The 25,968-nt window shown below is 36.4% G+C and overlaps 1 protein-coding gene across 1 annotated transcript; it reads right to left on the reverse strand.

Annotated features, from left to right (window-relative positions):
• Positions 1–21,266: 21,266 nt before the first annotated feature.
• Positions 21,267–22,661, reverse strand: LOC143639131 (DDB1- and CUL4-associated factor 12-like protein 2). Its single transcript, XM_077107301.1, has one exon. It carries the CDS (start codon positions 22,659–22,661, stop codon positions 21,267–21,269), a length of 1,395 nt encoding a protein of 464 aa, XP_076963416.1.
• Positions 22,662–25,968: the final 3,307 nt, after the last annotated feature.

A 25,968-nucleotide genomic window follows, 5' to 3' on the forward strand; every position in this document is an offset into this window, starting at 1 on the left:
ACCCCTGGCCCCAAAAGACCCATGACCATCTCATAATGCAAAATATATCAATCCATCTCCAAGTGTCCCCATAATCTAAACAGTTCCAGAATTGCTCAAAAGTCCATGGTCAATGTCTCCTCTGAGACTCAAAGCAAACTTTTAGCTGTGAGTTCCTATAAAAATAATTTTATAAAAACCAAAGTTGCATACTTCCAACACACAATGGTACAGGGTGAACCTTCCACTCTAAAAAGGAGGACTAAGAGAATACCAAGGAAGGATTGGACCAAAACAAGACCAAAAACCAGCAGGGTAAACATTAAATGTACTGCATCCTGGGCATGTGGTGACATGATGTGATTTCCAAAGTGCTTGGATAGGTATGTCCTTATGGCCTTGCTAATTGCTGCCCATATGGCCACTCTCTTTAGCTGGCTCTGCTAGCTAGCTACCCACTGCTTTCCATGGTGGATGTTCCACATTCTTGGCATCTCTAACTTCCTGGGATCTCCATTGAAGCTTAGGCTTCTCTCTTATATTTTCACACCTCACCCTCTCAAGGGCTGCCTGCATGGACTCTGACCCTGCCACTTACTGTCTCGCCTCCCAGGAATTCATTTGAAATCTTAGTGGTATCTTCCATGACCCCACAACTCTTGCATTCTGCATACATACAAAACAAATATCACTTGGATTATACTAAGATCTGCCACCAGTGGGAGCAATAGCTGGGCCCCCATAGGCCATAGCTTCAGCAAATTCTTTCAAAGGAGTTTATACTTTTATACCTTTGAGCCTGTGAGGGATGGAATATTACTGACTCTTGAAATTCCCTAAGGGCATTTTTTTTCTATTTTCTGGAGCAAAGTACTTGACTTTTTTCCAGTGGAACTTTTCTTTTTAGCAACTACACACTCTTTGACCTCAACTTTATGTGTACTTCTTTTCAGACCAAACTACAAGTTTTCTAAACCATTTATGTTCTGCCTTTTGCTCATGATTCTCACTATAAATCTGACTAAAAGCAGCCAGCAACATTCATACCATGGCCTGAAGGATGTGATGCCTTGAAAATTCCTTCCCCTGATTGTCTTTCACCTTTAAACCCAACCTCTTGCAAAGTATCAGTGCAAGGATAAAATGTTTTAGAGATTCTTTGCCTAAGTGTGACATGTATGTCTTCTAATCCAATTCCCAATAATGTCCTCATTTCCATCTGAAATCTCATGAGCACAGCCTTTAATGTCTGCATCATTGTCAGCATTCTGATCTTCTGAGCTCTCTTCAGAATCACCCATTAAGCTCCACTCAGACATTATAAACTTTCTCTAATTCGCTTTTCCAAACATTTTAAAATTTCTCCTAAAAATCAATTGCAAAGATGTCTGAACCACATGGTAATTTATAGGCACAAAAAAGACTACCCATCTTAGTAACATTTGTCTTTGTTAGTCCTCTCCATCACTGATACAAAACACATGAGATAACTTAAAAGAGGAAAGATTGTTTTGGTTCATGGTTTCAGAAGCTTCATTCAATGGCTGCTTGCTTGACCCCTTCACTTTGGGCCTGATATTAGGTCTAACCTCATATTTAAGAGCAGATATTAAAGTAAAGCTGCTCACCTCATAACTGGGAAGCAGAGAAGAGGAAAAGGGAAAGGGGAGGGAGAGGGATAGAGAAATACAGAGAAAGAGACAGAGAGGGGAGAGGGAGGCAGAAGAGGTTAGAGATATGATAGAGTCTTTAGGGGCACACTACTAATGACATAATTCCTCAAACTAGGCCCCAACTCAAGTTTCTACCACATCCCAATAGTGCCACCAACTGAGGTCCAAGTCTTCAACACAAGTGCCTCTGGGGGACATTCCAGACCAAAACTATAACAATTATCATTTCCATTCCATTAAAAATTAAATGAAAACTCATGAAGTATAAAGAAATTTATTTCCATTGTTTCTGTTTACTTCTGAGAATGATTTATGTAGTGCAAATACATTAATAAACTAATATTCAAAATCATAGGGAAAATAAGCTAGAATTTGTTCCTTTGTTATTGGTTTGCATTATGAAATAGTTTCTACCAAATTTAGAGGGTGAATTTAAATCACATTTAACCACATAATATCATTTCAGATTATGAAAAATGGAAAAAAGTAAACTTTCATTTGTCATCCAAATCAAAACTCTTGAAATAGTTTGGAATCATGTGTCTATTTTACATTATGGAATCTAAAGTTATATCATCACAACCAAGTTTAGTTCTTTAAAGGATATTTATTCAGAGGAATAGTATTTTTTATGCTATATTTTCATATGACTTGAACTATTTATTCATAAGACTTTTTTAGAGAGAGAGAGAGAGAATTTTTTAATATTTATTTTTAGTTTTTGGTGGACACAACATCTTTATTTTATTTTTATGGGGTGCTGAGGATCGAACCCAGTGCAAGCGCGTTACCATTTGAGCCACCTCCCCAGCCCTCAAGAATTTTTTATAACACTTTTTACAAATTGTTTTTCATGCCTAAGGACTGTGCTATTTAACTGTTTTGTCTTGCTTACCACTATTGGCTAAAATTTACTAGGTTTACAAAGATATATACACAAAGACACTCATCTCAGTTTTCTCTTAAGTTTTTCAACTTAAATTTTCACAAAAGGACACAGACAGTAGCAGCCAAAGAATTGAGGTAGTTATATTTGTAACTCAATTTTATTATGCCAATTAAAAACAATGACCTCCCTTCTTTTTAAAAAAAATTTCAAACATATGTTTCAAAACTTTGTGGTCATCTTGCCCTTGAATTTTCCATTGAAATATTTAAAGCTCATGATGCCCTAAATATTGTAGGAGTAATAGGCATGCCTTTTCACATCATTCAGAATTAATTCAGCAATAATCTGAAATAGCTGGTACAACTCTCATGTGATTGCCAAAGTTTAGAGAAAACCTTCAACAAAATCAAAGGCCATCTAACAAATTGGTACAATTATCAGCATGAGCAGCCAAAGGGAAACTGCATTTGGATAAAAATGGGAGTTTGATTTTCTACTCACCTTCTATTCAGTTCAAGGTCACTCTCTGGATTACATACCTTTCTTGTTTGCCTTAGTTGCCTATAAGTAAGGTTTGCTTGGGGCAGTTTCAGTTTATACCTCTAGTCCTGCCATAATCATTAATAGTTCCACCTTTCACTCTCAAATGTGTTCCAGTTTAGATAATATATTATATGGTCAGAGTATACATAGAATAGAATCACTAGCACAATTTATAAATTTTTTATAGTTTTGCCCCAGGCTATACTTCCCACTCTATCTATTCTACTTGCACCTTACCCTCCAGAAACATGAAACTATTTACTCTAGTCTAAAACCCACGGGGATAGCTATACCGTATACTTTTGCACATGTAGTTCTTCCTGTCTGAACTGTCCTTCTGTTTTTTTTTTTCACATAGATACATTTATTAATTCTTAGAGGAACAATTTCAAATCTTTTGGGATGACTTCCCTAATTCCCCTGAGATAAGACTGAGAAAGTATTTTAAACCTGTTTTGTTACAAACTGGTGGTTAAGCTGTGTTTCAGTTCCAGAAGAAAGTGCTTGGAGCCATTAGTGAAGGAGTTTTACCACAGGCAAGGGACCAGGTTGAGTCTACTGCTTTACCATTCCTTCCCTACACAGCATTTGATACACTCTGATATGTAGTTCTGAGCATTTAACTTATTTATCTTCTTTATATCATATGACAGGCAAAATTCTTAGACCTCAAGTTTTTTCACTATTTGGTGTACATGCCTTTGTGTAATCCTTTTCCCATGAGTATAGTCAGGGACTGTGCATATGATAACATAACACTACTGTTTGTTATTAGATTACTTATCTGTTGAGTTTGAGTCAGTAAAAATGGAGATTATCATGGGTTGATTGACCTAATCAGGTGAAATTTTAAAAGGGACTAGGGAGAGTGGGGCTGGGGTTGTGGCTCAGCAGTAGAGTGCTCACTTAGCATGTGCAAGGCCCTGGGTTCAATCCTTAACACCACATGAAAATAAATAGATAAAATAAAGGTATTGTGTCCAACTACAACTAAAAAAATATTTAAAAAAGGAGGGACTGAGGAAAGTTGTTAGTAAGATGACTGGCTAGATGTGCCTGGCAACACTTCCCTCCACAAAATAATACCCCCCCAAAAAAGAACCCTACTACTAATCAACTGGAGGGTTTGAGACAGAGCCTCAGAGGGCAATAGAGATATTACAGAGAAGTAATAGAACATAGAGATACATGAAACTAAATGTGTAAAATGTGTCATTCCATATCTCAGATGAGATCAACCCTGAAACATGAGGAACTTTGCACAATGGGGAATGCATAAGTAGGAATTCCCTATAAGTTGTTTCTGGAGAAGACTACAGCCCATAAAGACCCCAAGCCCAGATTGGGAAGCTAAGGCATTGTCCTGGAGAAACAACCCAGTACACTTTATTTCCCCCATCCCATGGTCTGGTTACACCACACCATATTGAATTGTCAATTAAAGTTAATAAATAACTATAGGCCTATTAAAATCTATTTCATATTAATTTCTGTTGTTTTTAAAGAAATGAGTCCTTTTCACCCAATGTGGCAAATGTATGCATGCAGAGAAAAATCAAGCCTTACACATTGTTGGGTTGAATTCAAATTGGTACAGCTCTTATAGACAATAGAATGGAGTCTCTTAAAGCAGAAGGAGGAGGAGGAGGAGGAGGTTGAGGAGGAGGAGGAGGAGGAGAAAGAAACTACCATGATGTCAAACCACCTTACTTCTAGGTATGTATGCAAAAGGAATGAAAATTTACCAAGGAGATACCTGCATGATTACATTTATTCACAACATCAGTGATATGAATGAATTGAAATATTCATTGATGTAAAAATTGATAAAGAAAATGTGGTATGTTCACAATAGGGTATTGTTCAACTACAAAAATAATGAAATCCTGTCATTTGCTGCAATACGGATGTCACTAGACTACATTATATAAAGTAAAATAAGCCAGGGATAGGAAACAAATAACATATGTTATCACCCATTTGTGGAAGCTAAAAACATTGATCTTAAAGTAGAGGAGAGTAAAACAGTGATTACTTAGAATGGTGGAAGGGAGGGGGATTGAAGGCAACTAGATAATGAATATATAGTCTGTGATATTTTGTCATAGCACCAAAGCAGTGTAATATAGTATGTCTCTCCATTTATTAAGTTGTTTTATTTCTTTCATCACCATTGTATAATTTGTCCCTATACAAATTATATACTTACTTTCTTATATTTCCTCCTAGGTATTTCACTTCTTGGACATTTTAAATAATATTGTATTCTTCATTTTGTTGTCTGCATGTTTGTTGCTATCACACAGAAATACAATAATGATTTATCCATTACTTTATAATCCTATTGTATCTTATTGGGAATTTCTTCTGCTGATTTCTCTGAGATTATCTCCCACATTTAATTATATTTCTTCTTTTATTATTATCCCATTTCTTTTTATTTTTATTTATTTTTTTAATTTTTTTTATTGGTTGTTCAAAACATTACAAAGCTCTTGACATATCATATTTCATACATTAGACTCAAGTGGGTTATGCACTCCCATTTTTATCCCAAATACAGATTGCAGAATCACATCAGTTACACATCCACATTTTTACATAATGCCCTATTAGTAACTGTTGTATTCTGCTACCTTTCCTATCCTCTACTATCCCCCCCTCCCCTCCCCTCCCATCTTCTCTCTCTATCCCATCTATTGTAGTTCATTTCTCTCCTTGTTTATTTTCCATTCCCCTCACAACCTCTTTTATGTAATTTTGTTTAACAATGAGGATCTCCCTCCATTTCCATGCAATTTCCCTTTTCTCTCCCTTTCCCTCCCACCTCATGTCTCTGTTTAATGTTAATCTTTTCTTCCTGCGCTTCCATTTCTTTTTATTTATTCCCTCACTGCAGTATATTTAGGACTTTCATTGCTGTGTTAAATGAAAGTTGGGAGAGTGGAAAATCTTGAATCACTAATGATCTTTGGAAAAAAGCAATCAATTTCTCATCCTTAAGTTTAATAGTAGAGAATTAGAGATAGGCTTTTTAAAGATATTATTAATGAAATTCAAAAAGTCTCCTCCATTCTCATTTTTCTGCAAGTATTTGTCATGAGGCAGGTTTAAGGTGGGTCAAATTATTTTTTCTGCATCAATTAATATGCTTATGTAAATTTTAGGTTGTTAATATGATGGTATACATTAAATGATTTTTAAATATTAAACTAGCCTTGCATCTCTGGAAATTTTGGAAATTTTTGAGATATATATAGATATAGATATCTATATCTATCTATCTATCTATCTATCTATCTATCTATAGAGAGAGGAAAGAGAGATCCTTCAGAAAACTAGAGATGGGACCACCATATGATCCAGCTATCCATCTCCTTGGTATTTTCCCCAGAGATCTAAAATCAAAATACTGCAGTAATACAGTCTATTCAATGTTTATAATAGCACAATATACAATAGATGAATGGATTAAGAAATTATGGTATATGTATACAATGATGTTCTATTCATTCATAAAAATAATAAAATATCCATATTTGCTGGTAAATGGATGGAAATGTACAATATCATGCTAAGTGAAATGAGCCAAACTCAGGAACTCAAAGGTCAAATGTTTTCTATCATATATAGAAGCTAGAGTAAAATTAAGGGAAGAAGAGGAAATAAAAACATAAAGATAAAGAAAAGAATAGTAATGTAGAAGAAAGATATCAAGAATAAACCAATCAAATATAAATAAATAGATGAGCAAAGGGAAGTAGAGGAAGGAGTGTGGGAGAGAGGAGGGAAAACAGGAGGGAAAAGTAGGAAGAAAAGGAAGGGGTCACAAACTGAAATTGAATTCCATGCATGTATGTGTTTGTCTATAAATCTCTAATAAAAACTGCCAAGTATTAAAGTTAATTAATAACTATAGACCTATTAATAATATATTTCATGTTAATTTGCAGTTATCTTTCAAGAAATGAGTCCTTTTCACTTAATTTGGCAATTGTGTGCATGCATATATGTTTATAGTTTTCCCTTATTATGTTTTGATGTTTTTGAAGACTATATTGAAATCTATTTCATGCCTGATATTGATGGTTTTTATTTTTGCTCTTTGTCAGTCTTGCAAGTGATTTGTCAATTTTATTGATTCTTTTGAAAAAACTAAGGTTTATTTTTATTGATTTTCTCTATTGTTTTCCTCTTTTCAATTCCTTTGGTTTTTGTTCTTTATTGTTTCTCCTTTAGTCTTGTTTGGGTTTATTTTTTCTCTCCCTTTTCTTGATGCTTGAGATAAAACCTTAGATTACTGATTTAACACTTTACTTAATTTGTAATGTTGCAATTAGCATTATGTATTTCCAACATATGTTAATATTTGTACTTTCATTTTTATTTAATGTATTTTTTATTACCTCTTGAGACATCTTTTTACCCCATTAAATGTGTTGTTTAAAGTGTTTGAGATACATCTATTACCATTACGTTAATTATTTTTAGTTTCATCACATTTTTATTAATGCACTGTATGATTTCAAATCTATATATTTGTTGAGTTCTCTGTTTTGTCCCAGGACATGATCTATTTTGCATATGTGGATTGCAAGCTTTCAAAGAGTATGGATTTTTGTTATTGTGTGGAGGATCCATGAATGTCAATTACATTATGTTAGATGATAGTATTGTTGAATATTTTGCCTTTGATAATTTTGTTCAAACCTTTTATTAATTGCTAAGAGAAGGGTGATAAATTTCCAACAATAATTATGACTTTGTCTATTTCATTTTTCTTTCTTCCTATCATTTGCAGTTTTATTGATTTGTACATATATTTCAGATTGCTATATATTCTTTTTATCAATTTTTTTTATTTTCACTTTTTAATTTTCTTTTTATTTGTTCTGTTTATATATACATGACAGTAAAGTGTATTTTGACATATTATATATAGAGTATAACTTTTTAAAAATGAATTAATCTTTTATATAATGTCCCTCTCTTTGATAATTTTCTTTACTCTCAACTGCATTTTATATTTATCTACCTACTCTTGCTTTCCCTTCACTAATAATTGCATGACTTCTATTTCATTTTCAACTTGCCTATATTGTTATATTTGAGGTAAGTTTGTTTTGTAGACAGCATGTTATTTGATTTTTAAAATCTATTCTGCTAATAAGTTTTAATGGATTATGTCAAGCACACACATTTAATATAATTAATGGCACATTAGGGCTTAAATCTGCCATGTTATTATTTTATCTCTTTTTTTCTCTATATTTTTTCACTCTTTATTGTATTACCTTGAACATTACTTACAATTCCATTTTGATTCATTCATAGTAATTTTTGAATATCTCTTTCAAAGGGACAAAAAGTGCAAATGTGTGTGTGTATTTAAATGGAAAATAGAAACTTTATTACTCTATTTTTTCTCTCTACCTTCCCAGTTTATAATTGTCTTTTCCTCTAAAGAAATTTGGATCAACATTAGACATTATTATAATTTTTGCTTCTAATATCATATACAATTTTAAAACCCCAAGAGAAGATGAAAATCCTATTTTACCTGCCCATGTGCTTTATTTCATCCTATATCACGGCTATTTGGTACAGTAAATGTGGGTGATATGACTGAGAAACTATGATAATTTTTTGATTTAATTTAATTTAAATTTTGTTAGCCACATGTCAATACTGGCCACTGTATTGGACAGCACAGAAGAGGGCCTGCATTTAAAAGGAAGATAAATTTTGATGGTAAAATATGGATTGGTAAAAAATGAAGCTGTGGAAAGAGAGCCAAGTTAGGAAATTATTGCCAAACTCCACTTTGAGAAGACAAGAGTCAGAACCAGGACAATACTAGTGGAGGTAACCCAAGGTTAAAGGTCCAAGAGACATCTCAGATTAGTTATGAATATCCATTTATTACCTTAGATTTTTGCAGAATACAAGTCCAGATACAGATTAGGTCAGTCCCCAAGATCAGAGGATGAAATCAAAATCTTGGTCTTCTATGTTCTTGTTTGGAGACTCATTGACAGGAAAAAAAAAATGTACTCATAGAGAGTTTGAACATGTTTACAGGTAACATCACTATTTTAACTTCTGTCACTCTTATATTTCATTTGTATAAAATGTCAATATTTTGCTTTGTAAAAAATACACAGCACACAATGCTATTGGTATGATCATATTAAAGAAATAGTAAACTTGTGATTTTCCTGTCAATATTACACACACAATAGTTTATGAAGAAGAGAATAATAATCTGCTTCCAAGGTAGTTTATATAGTTGGCAGAAATCAGTGACCTGAGTTTGTAAAAATGATGTTTCTGGTGTCTTACTGGTTGTTGGCTGGGGGTGTCCCTGTCAGTGCCTAGGGAATATTATCAGGGCATAGCCATGTTCCACCTCCATCTTCAAAGTCATCAACAGATACTTTCTCTTGTGTCAAAAATACATCTCACATGCCAGGCACAGTGGCACCTGCCTGTAACCCAGTAGCTTAGGAGGCTGAGACAGGAGGATGAGAAGGATCATAAGTTCAAAGCCAGCCTCAGCAAATGAGTGAGACCCTACAAATTTAGTGAGACTCTGCCTCAAAATCAAAACTAATATTAAAAAGTGTTGGGATTGTAGTTCAGTAACTAAGAACCAGGTTCAATTCCTGGTTAAAAAAAAAAAAATACCTGTCACATTTCAGATTTTGTTTCTCTTCAGGAAGGTATCATCAGTGTTTTTTCCTTTTATTATTATTAGGTGCTGGGGATTGATCCCAGGGCCTTGTGCATGTAAGGGAAGCACTGTACCAACTGAGCTATATCCCCAGCGCTACTTTTTATTTTTAATTGAACCAGAGGTATTTTTCCACTGAGCTACATCCTCATCACCCCCTTTTTTTGAGACAGGATCTCGCTAAGATGCTATGGCTGGCCAGGGACATATGATCCTCTGCCTCGGCCTTCTGAGTCACTGGGTTCACAGCCCTGCAGAATCAATGCATTTTGAGAGCTCGCCAGATTAGCTCAGGCTGAGCCCAGATAATATTTCTATTTAAAAATCAAGTGATTTTGATTTTTAATTGTATCTGCAAAATACCTTAATAGTATCACCTAGGTTGTTGTTTGTATTTCTGAGAGAAGGTTTATGTCCCAGGAAGCAGGGATCCTAGGACTCATCAGTATTCTACTACCACAGGAAGATTTTAGTTTATTTTTGGCAAAATGGAACAAATTAAAAATGTGCATAGTCTATGAAACAGCAAGTTCATTTCTACATTTTAAAGTCTAGAGTAGTTATCCCATGCACGTAAGGAGATATTATTTTTAAGAATGTATTACAAAATTATTTATAATATGATAATTTGGAAAGAATCTAATTGTCCATTGTTAGAATACTATCTTAGTCTATTTGTGCCAATAGAACAAAAATACTACACACAATTGTTCATGAAGAAGAGAAATTTATTTTCTTACAGTCCAGGGGCAAGGACGTATAAGATCAAGCTTCTGGCAAGTTTGGCTACCTGGTGAGGGCTATTTTTTACTTCTATTTTTGTGACTTGTTGTTGTATCTTCTGAGATGGAAGGAACGCTGTGTGTTCACACTATAGAGAGTGAAAAGGCTAGTGAACAGAATACTGCATGAAATGTCTTTTATACAAGATTTAATCCTGTTCATGAGGGAGAAACCCTAATGGACTAATCACCTCTTCAGGCCCCAGCTCTTAATACCAGCACATTGGCAACACCTGAATTTTGGAGAGCACATATTTAAATCATAACAAGTATAACATTGTGTAGATATTCATTTAATTGATGATCCAGTGATTAAAGTGAACTGAACACATGCACATACATATCATCATGTCTCATATATATAAGGTTGTATGAGAAAATAGTAAATTGATAGAGAAATTCAGCATATCATTTGGGTATATTTTTAAAGTATGGAAAATTAATACAAATCATTCTATGTATTATAGATAAAGATAAATGTATGGATGAATGAACTCTTGAGACAGCTCTACATCTTACTAACTTTGTACCTTGGTCAATTTGCTTAATAATTCCTATATAAAATGGCCCTGTATAAAATATTGATCACATTGAGGATTAAATGAGTAAATTTTGGAAAATAGTAATAACTGTGTCTAGCACATGCCAAAAATTACTCAAGTGCTTGTTAAGAAAATATAAATACTAACAGTATAAAATTTAAACTAGACAGATGCTCAATGAAACAGGAAATTGAGAATTTGTCTCTAGGGAGGTGAGAAGGGACTTTATCCTCTTCAAAAGGGGTTTAACATCCATGATTTGACTTCTTTTTTGTAAGTGTAAAAACATTTAGAAATAGTAGTTCTAGAAGGTAAAAATGTGAGGTTTTATTATATTTCATGAATATTTTGTTATTGTAAATATTAAAAAGTCAGAAACCACATTAAAATTACCACTAAAAATTATCACTATAAAAATATCTGCATCCTTAAAACTTAGTGTTAAACTATATCATATTTAATAGTCTTTCTAGATCTATACAATTTTGTCATTCATTAATCCTGCTCTTGGCCACATATTCTAAGGCAAAAAAATAAAAAATAACAATAAGAGGTGAAAAAATAAATCATCAGCTTGATTTATCATTTCCTTTTTCTTTATAGGAAGTGATATTAGAAGAAGAAGTTTAATTGGCAGTACAAACTCTGAAAGTCAGTCACTTCTCCCATCTGATTTCCCATAAGCACAGTGCAATGCAAAGTACATACCTTGCGCCCCAATTGTTAACATTTATAATGTCAGACTAATTACTTTTATCTGAACTATAATTTAAAGTATTGAGGTAAAATTAAGCTGTGGTTGTTACACAAATATGAAGTTTTGAGGGTTTTTAAAAATGTCTAAATATTCTGAAAGAATGGTAGTGAAAAGTTATCATTCATTACTCAATTCTCAGCCCAGAAAAAAAGGGAAAAATACAACAACAATAACAGATACTGTTGGTGACTGCAGTGTTCTGCCATTAGTTTGACTTGTGTTTTTCATTTTGAAACAGGGTGAGTCACCCATAGAGAGTTATAAAATAAAATAAAGAAGATTCAAGATTTTAATAAGACATTACCTTAAGCTCCTTGCATTAAAAATAGTTTATCTTCGTCTGAGTGCATGTATTTATATATAAGAACAATCTCACAAAGATAGAGACCCCTATAAAAAGGAATAATAATAAAACCCCTAGCAGGTGAAGATGAAATAATGGCTACTACTTATGTATATTGATGTGACATAAGTATCATTATTCTGTTGAGCCCACGAAGGTCAACTATGTGTCTCTATCTAATGTGCTTTCTCAGCACAAGGATCTGATACTATTATGATGTTCCTGCTCCTTTGCTTATGTAAGATGCTTTTTAAAATGTGGATTATTTCATCCATTATCTCAGTCTTTTATCTAAAGGAATATGTATGCACTTTTCCAGAAAAAAATATTTTTTTCACATTGCCAAAGTTAAAACTCCTAGATTGGTTAGGAAGGGAGACTATTATTGTTATTCAATTGATGATTTTGTCCATATTTGTCTATATCACTGAGTTAAATAGTCCTATCTCAATTAATTGGCTCAAATACTTACAACTACATCAAGTAGCTATTATTGAGTGTATCAATATTATGATTATTACTTAATAATACCCAGTGAAAAAGACAAATGAGCAATTATTTTTGTGGTACTGGTGATTTAACCCAGGAGCACTGTACCACTGACCTACATCTCCAGTCCTTTTATTTTTTGTTTTGAGACAGGGTCTCATTTAAGTTGCTAAGGGTCTTGCTAAGTTGCTGAGGCTGTCCTCAAAACTGTCCTCAAAACTGGTGAATTACAAGTATGCACCACTAAGCCTAGTTAATTGAAAAATATTAAGTATTTCTCAATATTAAGTGTTTGTGATAGTTAATTGAGAAATCATGTATTGTTTTTAACCCTTTGTAAGTGAAAGTGTCTAAATTAAAGATGTTCTATGTTTAACCCAAGTGAGGTATACAAGACAGATAAACTTCTATGTACTAACAGTGCTCAATATTTTAATACTAAGTGAAATAAGCTAGTCCCAAAAAAAGTCAAAGTGAAATGTTTTCTCTGATATGCAGAATCTAACAGGGAAGAGGGAAAAAGAGATAGAGAAAGGAAAAAAGGAAGAGGGAATTATATCAGAATAGAGAAAAGATCAAGAGAATGAAGGAAAGGGACTGGGGAAGGGAGGACGATGAGGAAAGAGAAGAACAGTAGAACAAATCTGACCAAACTTTCCTATGTACATACATGAATATACCACAGTGAATCCCAACAGCAAGTGTATTCACAAAACACTATTTTTTAAAAAAGTCTAAATAAATTGCAGAAAGATCAGTAGGGAGAGGAGAGCAGGGGGAGAAAGGAGGAAGCATTGGGGACTGAATCGCAGCAAGGATTTTCCATGCTTTTGTGATTATGTTAAGATGTATTCTAATGTTATACATAACTAAAAAGAATCAATGAAAAACAGTGCTCAAGATACCAGTTTCAATGTATGTACAGAGCATTACACAGTGCTTATGGGAAATCGGGGAGGGGGGGAGTGATTACTTTCAGAATTTGTAATGGCAATTTAACTAATATTTCTAATTTTAAAAATTGATTAATTTATAAAGTGTGCTTTTTCCCTCTCTGTAGCTACAAACCTAATACATCTTCATGGAATTCTAAGTGACTATTTTCCTTTTGTATACTATGTATAATAAAACTAAGAGTCCCAATTTTTGTTAGAGGTTAGATTATCAGTTCAAGCTCTCAGATATAGGAATGAATTGAAGTGTTATGGCAACCACTGAAAGTATATGTGGGTATATTTCAGAGCTAAATCCGCTCTCACCTTTAGAATTATAGTTGGGAATGTATGACTAGGTAAGATTAATGGACATAGTGGTGTCAAGACACAAGATAAAATTATTATAACATAATAAACAAAATTTTTTTCAGGAAAAAATGAATTTTAAGAAACTGGTTAGAGATCAGAAAAGAAAAAACACAGATTATTATAACTGATAGGTATGGGATCATGTCTTCTCTTTTCTCTACATCTAAGACGGGGACATTTATGTCATTCTTCCACAGCCTCTTTGAGGCAGTGCTTATGTAACTCTAACATTATATGTACAATATTTGTTTTTTTGAGGAGCTAAGAAGAAAAAGAAAATCACAGTTCTATCAGATATTCATAGTAAATGGAGTTCCGCGATCAATTTTGAAAGTGTTTTCTTTATTCTTTCTTAATGAGAAATGCAGCTAACCTCTATTGCAATTATTCTGTCAAAAGGACTCCATGAACTTCAATGTTGCATTAAAATGAATTTTTCTTATCTTTAACCTATTTCAGTTTATGCTACATTCAACACTAAACCACCCTTCCTTCTTCCTCTTCTCCTCCCCTGACCTCACCATGCCTTTAAAAATGTAACTTCAGCTATAGTTAGTAACAAAAACAGCATGGTTTTGGCAACAAAACAGACTGGTAGACCATGGTACAGAATAGAGGACACAGAGACTAACCCACAAAACTAGACAAATATGCCAAAAACATGCATTGGAATAAAGATAGCATTTCCATCAAATGGTGCTAGGAAAACTGGAAATCGATATGCAACAAAATGAGATTAAACCCTATCTCTCACCATTCACAAAACTCAACTCAAAATGGATCAAGGACTTAGGAACAAAACCAAAGACCCAGCGTTTAATAGAAGAAAAAGTAGGCCCTCAACTCCATCATGTGGGATTAGGCCCCAACTTCCTTAATAAGACTCCTGTGGCACAAGAATTAAAACCAAGAATCAATAAATGGGATGGATTCAAACTAAAAAGTTTCTTAGCAAAAGAAACAATCTATGACGTGAATAGAGAGCCTACAGCTGGGGAGCAAATCTTTACACCTCATACATCAGATAGAGCACTAATCTCTAGGGTATATAAAGAACTCAAAAAGCTAAACACCAAAAACAACAACAACAACAACAAAAAACAAACAACCCCAATCAATAAATGGGCCAAGGACCTGAAAATACACTTCTCAGAAGATGATGTACAATCAATCAACAAATACATGAAAAAATGTTCATCATCGCTGACAATTAGAGAAATGCAAATCAAAACCACTCTTAAGAATTCATCTCCAGTCAGAATGGCAGCTATTATGCATACAAACAACAATAAGTGTTGGCCAGGATGTGGGGAAAAAGGTTCACTCATACATTGCTGGTGGGACTGCAAATTGGTGCAGCCAATATGGAAAGCAGTATGGAGATTCCTTGGAAAATTGGAAAAGGAAGCACCATTAGACCCAGGTATCCCTCTCCTCGATACTACAGGGACACAGCCACATTGATGTTTATAGCAGCACAATTTACAATAGCTAAACTGTGGAGCCAACCTAGATGCCCTTCAGCAGATGAATGGATAAAGAAAATGTGGCATATATATATACAATGGGATATTACTCAGCAAAAAAAGACAATAAAATCATGGTATCTGCAGGTAAATGGATGGAGTTAGAGTAGATAATGCTAAGTAAAGTTAGCCAATCCCCAAAACCAAATGTCGAATGTTTTCTCTGCTATAAGGAGGCTGATTCATAGTGGCGTAGGGAGAGGAAGCATGGGAGGAATAGACGAACTCTAGATTGGGCAGAGGGGTGGGAGAAAAAGGGAGGGGGCATGGGGTTAGAAATGATGGTGGAATGTGATGAACATTTTTATCCAAAGTGCATGAATGACGACAGGAATTGGTGTGAATATACTTTGTATACAACCAGAGATATGAAAAATTGTGCTCTATATGTGTAATAAGAATTGTAATGCATCCCACTGTCCTATAAATAAATAAATTGATAGATAGATAGATAAAAATGTAACTTCAGTCTGATGTGGTGGCTCTTGTTTGTAATCCCAGCAGCTGGGGAGTCTGAGGCAATAGGATCATGAGTTCGAAGCCAGCCTCAGCAATTTAGCGAGGCAGTAAGCAACTCAGTGAGACCCTGTCTATAAATCAAATGCAAAAAAGGCAGGGGTGTGGCTCAGTTGTCAAGTGCCCCAGAGTTCAATCCAGTACCCCCCCCCAAAAAAAAACAAATTGTAACTTCATTGAATTTTCCACTTCAGTTAATGAAAGAAATATTAGTTACTATTGACTGTTCAAACATTACATAAAACATATAAAATACTAATCCCAGCAGCTCAGGAGGCTGAGGCAGGGGAATCATGAATTCAAAGCCAGCCTAAGCAATGGTGAGGTGCTAAGCAACTTGGTGAGACTCTGTCTCTTTATTTAGAGGCTGGGGATGTGGCTCAGTGGTTGAATGCCCTGAGTTCAATACCCAGTACTTCCCCCCAAAAACAACTTTATGAAATATTAAGGAAATCCACTATTATGCAACCCCTTAGAGAAATGCAGAAATGCACTGTTAACATATTTGTATATATTCTTTTATATACTGTATGAGTTTTCATTTCCTGCTCCTCCACTTTTCAAAGAAAAATGGAATTGTAATTCACATATTTGCAATTTACTAACTTCACCTAAAAATATCAAGGACACTGTTCCACATTAGTTACACAAAGAACTATTTTCAGTATTTTAACAACAGCGTAATATTCCATTGTTTGGGGAAGGGTTTAACTGCTTGAGCACATTAGTGGGCACTCTTACAATGTTGCTTGCTACTTCAAAAACCACTCCTGCATTCAATGTGTGCCAAAGCATAGCCTGGAGGCTTTGAAGAACATTCTTTATGAACACTGGCTTCCTGTCTAAAAGTAACAGTCATACTGTTATATCTTAGTTTTGTGGTAACAACTTTTCTCAGCTTTGTCAGAGACACTATCTGGGTTTTTTTTCTGTTTTTTTCAGAACACTGTCAACATTTCTGATATGATAATAGCACTTTTTATTTATATGACAAATGTGGAGTTATTTTATTTAAATATACTTTACTGTCACTTCCAGAAAAATCCTACGAAGTGGGTAATTGTCATTTTGAGTCAGACAATCTACTGAATTTCTTAAGCTGATTAGTTTTTCATATAGCCAGAACTCTCACTAGACTTTCATCTCATTTAAATTAAAGTCCAAGTTTCTTATACTGGACTATAGGGCTACATGATGTGTCTTTCTAGCACCTCTCTGGTTCCCTCTCTGGAGGGGGTGTGTTCCCCTGTGGTGTGTGCAGTGCCGATGAGAGTTGGGGAATAAAGAGTTGCTGTTTGAATCTACAAGGTTTTGTGGCAGCTCGGTTATTTGCGCCCAGCCAGACTGCGGCAAGCACTTAACCGCTGAGCCACTTTCCCAGCCCTTTGTTACATTCTATTTAGAGTCAGGGTCTCACTGATTTTCTTAGGGCCTCACCAAGTTACTGAAGCTGGCTTTAAACTCAGGATCTTCCTACCTCAATCTCCCCAGCTGCTAAAATTACAGGCATGTGCCACTGTGCCTAGCCAAATTCAATATTTTTTAAAGGGTAAGTTACATCTACTTATCTATGTAAAAATTGATCTCTTTTTAGTTTGTGTAATTTAGCCAATTTGGATAATATTATGCTGGTTTTCTACAGAAAAGAGTAAACATTTTTTGTTGTATGCTACAAAGCAGCTCAGAATTAAATATTCCTTGAAAATGTGAAACAATGTACTCCTGAGACAATCAAGCCTGCATGTCTTTTTATATGTTTCTGCATGTAATATTCTAGGATGAAAAGACAGATTAAAGAATCATAATTTCAACATTTTCTAGGGTCAATGGTTCAATACAGTTTATATCTTCATGGGAAATTTTATTTTCTAATTTTTTCTATTCAGATTTTACATTAAACTTCCTAATAAATAAAACTGAGATTACTACATTTTTCATTTCTAATTATTTGTATTTGCATTTATTAAAATTATAATGCTGAGGAAAGGAGCATCCTCCCCTTAATACCTCCTTTGTTCTTTCACAACTTGGGAAAATTTTTCAGAGACCTGTATATGTGGCATTGAGGTGGGAATTCAAACATAGGGTAGTAGCACCGGGTGATGAGGTGACGTTGCACCTCTATGAAACTGCCAGGGATTTGGCATGGCTTCAAGGAATGCTGGTTCCAGCATGGTGTTGGTAGTACAGAAAACATCTCAGACTATTAGGATAAGTGGTCCAGAAATATTACCCCTGAAGTTCTTTTTGAGCTAGGTCTGACTCTTCATTTCTCCAAGAAAATATGAACAGCTGAGCAATGAGAAAGTCTAATTAGTGTACCAATTTGAGCAGTCCTAAGTGGTCATATGCAAGCATTTAAAGAAAATTTGGGGGGAGAAAATCAAAACCATTGTAAGTATGATTGAAGAGTTATTTTGTCGCCCAGGGATTTTAAGATATTGACATTTGGTTACAACAAACCTGTTTTATTTTCTTTCTCTACCTTTTTGTCCCCAATGCTTTTTAGTATCCTTGCTAGCTGCTCTATTTTCCCCTAATAGTCTCCCCAATTACCTTCCTATTAGTGAGATATACAGCAAATTCTTCACTGAGTATATTCTCCTAATGTCACATAGGTAGCTTAAATTCAACATGTCCCAAGTTGAAATGATCACCTTCCACCAGTGTCTTCTATGCCTGTTTTTTCTATATTTATTGATTGTCACTATTTATATTTGAGACTGAGCCTGAATTTTCATTTAAATTCTGTCTTCTTATTCTTTACTCTTCATATGAAACACCAGATACTATTTGTTTACTTCCCCCATTTTTCTATTAACTTTCCTCCTCTGAACACGCACCTCCAATAATCCAGTTCAGACTTTCATCTCTTTGTCAGATTTTCTTCAATGACATCTGATGCATTTAATGTGACTGAAACCAGACTACAACAGGCCAAGAAACCTTAACAAGGTCCAGGTAAGTATCTAATAGAAAGTAGTCTTATGTGATGCATCTCCATATATTTGAGCCTAAACTCTAAGTGCACTATTTTTAATACTTGCTCTCACATTCTCATTTTCTTAATCTCTGTTTCAGAACCTATGTATTACTCAGATCACAAATCTAATGATCTAGCCTCAGTGGTTTAAATGAAAGGATCCAAATCAGATGGATATTTGATTGGCAATCAACACAGAATTTAATGACATATTGTTGGCAAGGTTGTGGTCACTCAGGCCTGTATACATTATTTATGTGAAGATAAATTGGTAGTAAAATTTTGGAGTGTAATTTGGTAATGGCTGTTAGCTATAACATGAACTTAACTCCTTGACCTAGTAATTCCATTTCTAAAAATTTATCCTGCAGGTAGACTTAACACAAGTGCACACGCTTTTAAAGTAACCACTTAAGAATATAGCAACAAAAAACACCAATAACATTGCTAATCAAAGATATAGTGAATATATTCCAACCATATAGCAGAATACTATAAAATAAATCATTAGGTACATCCATGGAGGAAGCAATTTCTAAAATTTTGTGATCAAAAAGGCATAGCTATGTACAGTTCATGTTATAATTTGTATGCAAATTACATACAAACATACTTAAGATATATATATAGACTTTGTCTAAATAGTTACACACAAAAATATACTGGTGGTGACTTATGGCAAGAGACTAGGGATCCTGAGTTGGGACACTTGATTTTTATTGTGCATTTTTTTATATATTATGATATTTTGATCTTGTGCATATACCATTTTAAATTAATATTAAAAAAAACACAAATAAAAACCAAAATTTTAAGACTTGGTAGATGTACTTCAAAACATGAGAAACAGCTTCATATGTAAAATGGTATACATTTATGCCTCCTACTTACATTGGAAGTAAAACATAAATATATCATATATATATATATATATATATATATATATATATGTACTTAAAAGTACACGTACATTAGTGTAAATAAAAATGCACCTAGCCATCCTAAATTATACCAAGTGTATTAATTATTCAAGATATTATTTAATCTTTTAACTTATAAACATGTTTCTTTTTTCAAAACCAAATGTACAAAATAATGTATGCAGAGCTGATGTTCAAGCTTCAGCTTTTCTCTTGGAAAATTTTGACTCTGGTAAATACATCCCTAGTAGGAAATTTAAAAAGTGTACACTTAATCATTCAAAAATTTAAGTCTCACACATAGTTACTAAGATGCTGAACACATTTTATTTGTTTTTTTCTTGCAATACATCACATACTCATAATTGATTCAGACAAAAGAATTATCCATGTACTTAACACAAAAATGTAAACAACATCTACTCTGAGCACATCTTCTGGTCTTTCACTGTAAATGGCTACCTTGATGGTGTTAACTGAATACTACAAAATGTTTATTTTTTAAAATACCTGATTGTTCTGCCACACATAAGCCAGTTTTGAGTAGCTCTGAAAAACCATAGCATAAATGCCCCCCAGGAAGGTAAACAGAAAGACAGCAGGTTTAATGAAGTCTGAGGGTTTGGGCTGGTGATGCTCAACTTTTACTGAATAATCAAAATTTTTGACTAATACCAAACAGTATTGTAATATTCCTTAACTAAGATAATACGTTTTTAAAAATCATTTTATGCACCAATGAAATACAATCAACAAATACTGAGTTAACAACATCCCAATGAAATATGCTGACAATGGTGGCAATCTAGAACTTCAACTGCATTTTCCAATTGGAGTAAGTCTATATCTTCAGCCCAGCCAAAAGACACATTTTTAACGCACATTTTCCCTAAATACTATACATCTGAAATGTGTAAAGGTCTGAATATGTTATGGAAATACTGGTAAAACTAATGTACCAAATGGCATTGAGAGTAATGACTACATTAGCCTACAGAAAAATATGTAAATCACTCAACAAAAGAAAACAAAGTTTAACCTTGTATGAGAAAGCAGAAAGTAATGCTTTAGGCAAGGTGCAGAAAAGTCTTAAAGCCAAATTTTGAGTGCCAAAACCACCAATTTTGTGCTCTTTATTTCTCTCTGTCTAATGCACAAAGCACAGGTAAGTTAAGTCAGGTCCACCTGGAAGACAAAGGGTAGAGTTACAAGGACAAATACAAAATTAAGAAAGTTAAACAGAGCTCAAATGTACATATGCCCATTTTCAGGACAAGGTGACCATTCTTAACTCCAGAGGCCTGCGTAGTGCCCATGGAGGCCTGAAGGGAGAGGTCCCCCAGCTACAAAAAGCTTCATCTCAGGCCAGTTGTAGCAGTGAGTGTAGAGGGCATTGGGGAACTCCTCCACACCACCAAAGTAATTCACCCAGAGTTCATCATGGTTGAGCCAGCCTCTGCCACAGGTGAGTTTGAGCTTCTTCCCTGTGGGTCCCAGAAAAGAGTCCAGGCTGGCTGAGGCCCTCTCTTCCAAGAACTTCTGGGCACGGATGTCATAGAAGAGTAGGGAGCCATGGCCTGTGCCCACAGTCACTATGTGCTGGTAGAAGCTCAAGGAGCGCACACCTGTGCCGCCCTCTCTGGAGCACAAGGGCCGAATGTTCTGCTGGCGATGGCGGGGATCCAGGAAGGAGACGTGAGACTGGGAGCCCACCGCATACAGGGACAATTCATCACAGTAGGTCAGGCACACGTTTTCTCGGCAGTAGGGCAGCCTGATAGACAGCAGCCTGGATAGGTGGCTTCGTGCTTTCCACAGGTGGAAATAGCCATCCAGGGACACTGCTCCCAGTTCCTGGTTCTTGCCGCTGAAGGCCAGGGCTCGCACTTTGCGGTTACTGGGGTTGCTGCTGGCCCTGGGGATGGACTCTATGTCCTTTGGATGGATGTGGCTGTACAAGGGAAGAGATGCATCGTTGTGCCAGGGACTGCTGCCAATAAACTTGTCAGGGTCCACGCGCCACAATGCCATGGTGCCATCACGGGAGCCACTCACGGCCACGGTGTCACTCATCCAGGCAATGGCAAAAATCCAATCCCTGTGCCCGTGGCGGTCACCCAGGCAAACGGGGTCCAAGGTGGGCAGCTGGTAGACAGCCAGGCTGTTGGGATTTTCGCCCCCGGTAGCCAGAAGTGTCTTGGAGGGATTTAATTCAATGGCATGGATGCCGCAGGTTGGCTGATCCCGGGTCAGGGCAGGCATCCGGTCCCGCATCAGGGGGATGCGATTGATCTGGCCAGACTGCACGTCCACCACAAAGAGCGTGTTACACTTGGTGCCACACACCACCTGTGTGGCGTTCAGCCACTGAGAAGCGAAAACCTTGTTGAGGGTGCCCAGGGCCAGCAGGCGCTCAGTCAGCAGCTCGGGAAGCCTCTGCACCGCGTAGTCACGTAGCTTGCCCTCGAAGCCCGGGAGCCAGGCGCGACCCCATGCGCCCACCGTGCGACCCTTTAGGTAGTGCACCAGCGATCGAAGTGTGGCTGGCCGCTTCTGCTTCTTGGGCAGCAGCGGCCCCTCTCCGTGCCCCGCCGACATTAAGCCCTGGGACGACGAGCTCCCCGCTCCAGCCTCGAGCGAGGACGCTTTCCTCTTCCTGCTACCTGTTTGCTGTGGGGCCATGGTGGCTGGCGGGCAGACAGCTGAGGTTGTGGCAGCGGCACGGCAAAGGCGGCGGCGCGTGGCACCAGTGTTGGCTGCAGCGGCGGCAACGGCGGGGATGGCAGCGTCTCCGCGTAGGCTGGAGCGCAGGGTCTCAAGTGCCAAGAGGCTGGGGCGACCGCTGGGCGCTGAGCCTACCGAGTCTGGGGTGGGTTGTCGGCAAAGAAGGCGACAGCCAGGAGCCCAGAAAGGAATGCGCGGAGGGAGGGAGCGGAGCGCGGGCGACAGCGGCTGCTAAGGTGGCACGGATCTAGGCGAGGGCGGGAAGTGCGGTCGTCTGGGAGGTGACAGCGAAGTCAGCTTGGGCAAGGACTCTGAGGGGGGCCTAAGTCTGAGAGGCGGAGGCAGTGGGAGGGGCGGGAGGGCGTGGGTTGCGGGGTAGTGCTCGCCCAGCGGGGTGGGGGTGGGGAGGGGGCGGAGGAGGAAGAAGGAATGGAGTGGGGGAGGCGGAAAGATTCTTACAGGCCGCTCCAGGACGCCCCAGTCCAAAATCTGGAGTTTCACTACCCTGATAATAGCAGCCAACTAGCCTTAAAATTCGTACTTGAATAAATCTGAAGCCTAAAATACAATCAAGCACCGGACTAGAAGCCTTAAATGTGATCTGTGGGAAGAAACAAATGTGCCCCTGATGTAATCTTAGGAGACCATTGGATCAGATTGCACTTGGTAAAGAATGGGAGTGTTTGAAAGTGGAAGGGACATTCCTTTCCTGCTAGTTCCTTTCTGCTTTTCCTCCTTCCTCAGCACTTCTGCTAGTGGTGTCTTAAATAATTTCAACCAAATATATTTTTTTCTTCTTCTCAAATCAAGGTCGCTGAACTCCTGCATCTGAATCCTTGAGGGATGTCTTCCAAATATAGACCGCATTTCCATCTAGGGTGGGATAGGAAACCTTTGTTCAGAGGCATCCTTGAGAACTTAGAAGGCTGCAATGCTGAGGGCGGGTGGATCTGTAGGCGGGAATGTGGGAGGGGTAAAGAGAAAGATATTCCTCTGTGAAGTTTTTGAACCTCAGAGCTGAGCTGGAGGGAGAAGAGGTCCAAGAGAAACATACCTTCCTCCTTCTCCAAGCAGGATAAGTTCAGCCCACAAAGTAGTCCCAGGAGTTCAGGGAGAGCTCCGTCCTCTGTGGAAGGCTCTCTGGGGCGTTGGGGCAGTTCCCTGAGATATTCACAGGGAATAGCTATCCTCGGTCACAGATGGTGACTAAGAACTTCCAGAGGAAAAAACATGGACACAATGGTGAGGTGAAGATATTCAGAGTATGGGATTTGCAGTTTTAGGAGTCAGATGGTCCATATCTGTTCTGCAAGTTCTGTAAAAGCCAATCAGATAGCAGGACCAAACCAGGGCAAACCAGATTTGCACAGTGGGGTCTACATTTGGACACCCCTCCAAGAATTCAGATGCAGGAGTTCAGCTACCTAGATTTGTATAAAGTACTGGAAGGCTGTGGGCTGGTACCTAATTTACATAAGCCTAATCCTCCCTCCAGAAAAAACGTGTTGCCTTGGATGAATGTGATGGGCGTGGGGCATGGGGCTGTGGGGTGAATTAATTTTTCTCAACAATAAAAGATGATTATGAGGGCAGGGGTTGTGTCTTAGTGGTAGAGCTTTCGCCTAGGACGTGAAAGACCCTGGGTTCGATCCTCAAGACCACATAAAAACAAACAGACAAATAAATAAATAAATAAATAAAATAAAGGTATTGTGTCCAACTACAACTAAAAAAAATAATAAATAAATTTTTTAAAATAAAAAGTTGATTATGAAAGCTATTTTGTTGCTGCTCTTTCCCCTGTCGTTAGCTATCACAATTTTTGCCAAGTAACCTCAAGTGCACAGACTCCAAGTACAAAATCAACAGGTCTGTCACATCACTCTAATCCAGCTGTTATTCGGGTGTCACCCCCTCAACATTCCTGTACAGGTGTGATGCCTTTTCAAGAAGAGTGTGCAGATGGTGAATAGGTTGCAACGTAGCAGGGAAAATATTGCCTGAGATGTTATTAATGGAGATTGACTGACCAGAAATTCCTTTAACTTTACTTAACTATGATTTCCTTCTGTATTTAAATTCTAACATAAAAAAACTGATATTATATGAGACCCCATGCATAGTTTTTGATGTGGTAATAGAAAAAATGGCTGAAATTTTGGGGATTATTACCTATTTGGCTATCTGTGTGTGTACTCTACCCAGATGCACACCCTTTCATTTGTAAACCTTTTATTTGTAAATGATGCTTACATCATCAGCTATTATTATAGAGTCTATAGGTGTCATGGTCTCTGGAGTGCTGGACTAAATAAACACTTCAAATGCTAAATGTTTTAACTTTCAGCCTCACAATAACTTTATAAGGTAGGTTTAATTTTTATTGTGATAATGTAAAATGAGGGAACTGAAGCTCAGAAAGGGTTAATGACTCCCCCCATTACACAGCTAATAAATAATAAAGTCAAGATATAAATCCCTGTGTGACTTCAACATTTTTGCAAATGACTACCACCATATGTTATTTGACAAATACTTTTTTCTGTTTATTATTCTTTAAAACCATGTAATCTCACCTATCATGGAAACTTTCCAGATATTATGTTTTGTGTGCTGTTGAAAGCTACAATTTCTAAAAGGAATGAATAGTAAATGCAACTTATATACATGCTTCATATGATATTTTAAGGCAAAATATGATTCTGAAACTTTTGTTTACAAGTTCTTTTTAATTAATATTTATAAGACCTATATTCACATCTAGTGTATTTTTTAATCTTTGGTAAAAATAACACCTATCTATAGTCCTGGTATCAGGTCACCTTACTCTTTTGCTACATAAATATACACTGTTTAGGTATAATAATGTATTTAGGTATAATTCAATGTTCAGATGATTGTTTGTATTGATAAATGAGGTATATTAATTTCATCTAGAATATTATATCTGAAATACTTTTCATTTGCATTTACAGTTTCAAAAATCTATGAGTGCTTTACTGAAAGACATACAAACAACTTCCAGAACAGAAGCAAGTAATGCTCAGAGATGCACAGATGTTAATATCAACTTTAAATTTTGAATTTTTGTTTTTATCTGATTGCTTCCATTTTTAATAAAATGCACTCCAAATATATAGAGTCATAAACATTTATTGTTGAAGCAGTGAATGAAAATTTCAGGTATTTGCATACCTCTTTCTTTCTTTCTTTCTTTTGGTCTTGGTGCTGGGGATGGAACCCAGGGACTTGCACGCACATGCTA

Source organism: Callospermophilus lateralis, chromosome X (genome assembly GCF_048772815.1).
Source record: "Callospermophilus lateralis isolate mCalLat2 chromosome X, mCalLat2.hap1, whole genome shotgun sequence".
In the NCBI taxonomy this organism is placed as follows: domain Eukaryota; kingdom Metazoa; phylum Chordata; class Mammalia; order Rodentia; family Sciuridae; genus Callospermophilus; species Callospermophilus lateralis.

What these genes read in the sequence shown, in the direction of transcription:
- LOC143639131 (XM_077107301.1), bottom strand. Translation starts at nt 22,661, where the DNA reads ATGGCCCCACAGCAAACAGGTAGCAGGAAGAGGAAAGCGTCCTCGCTC.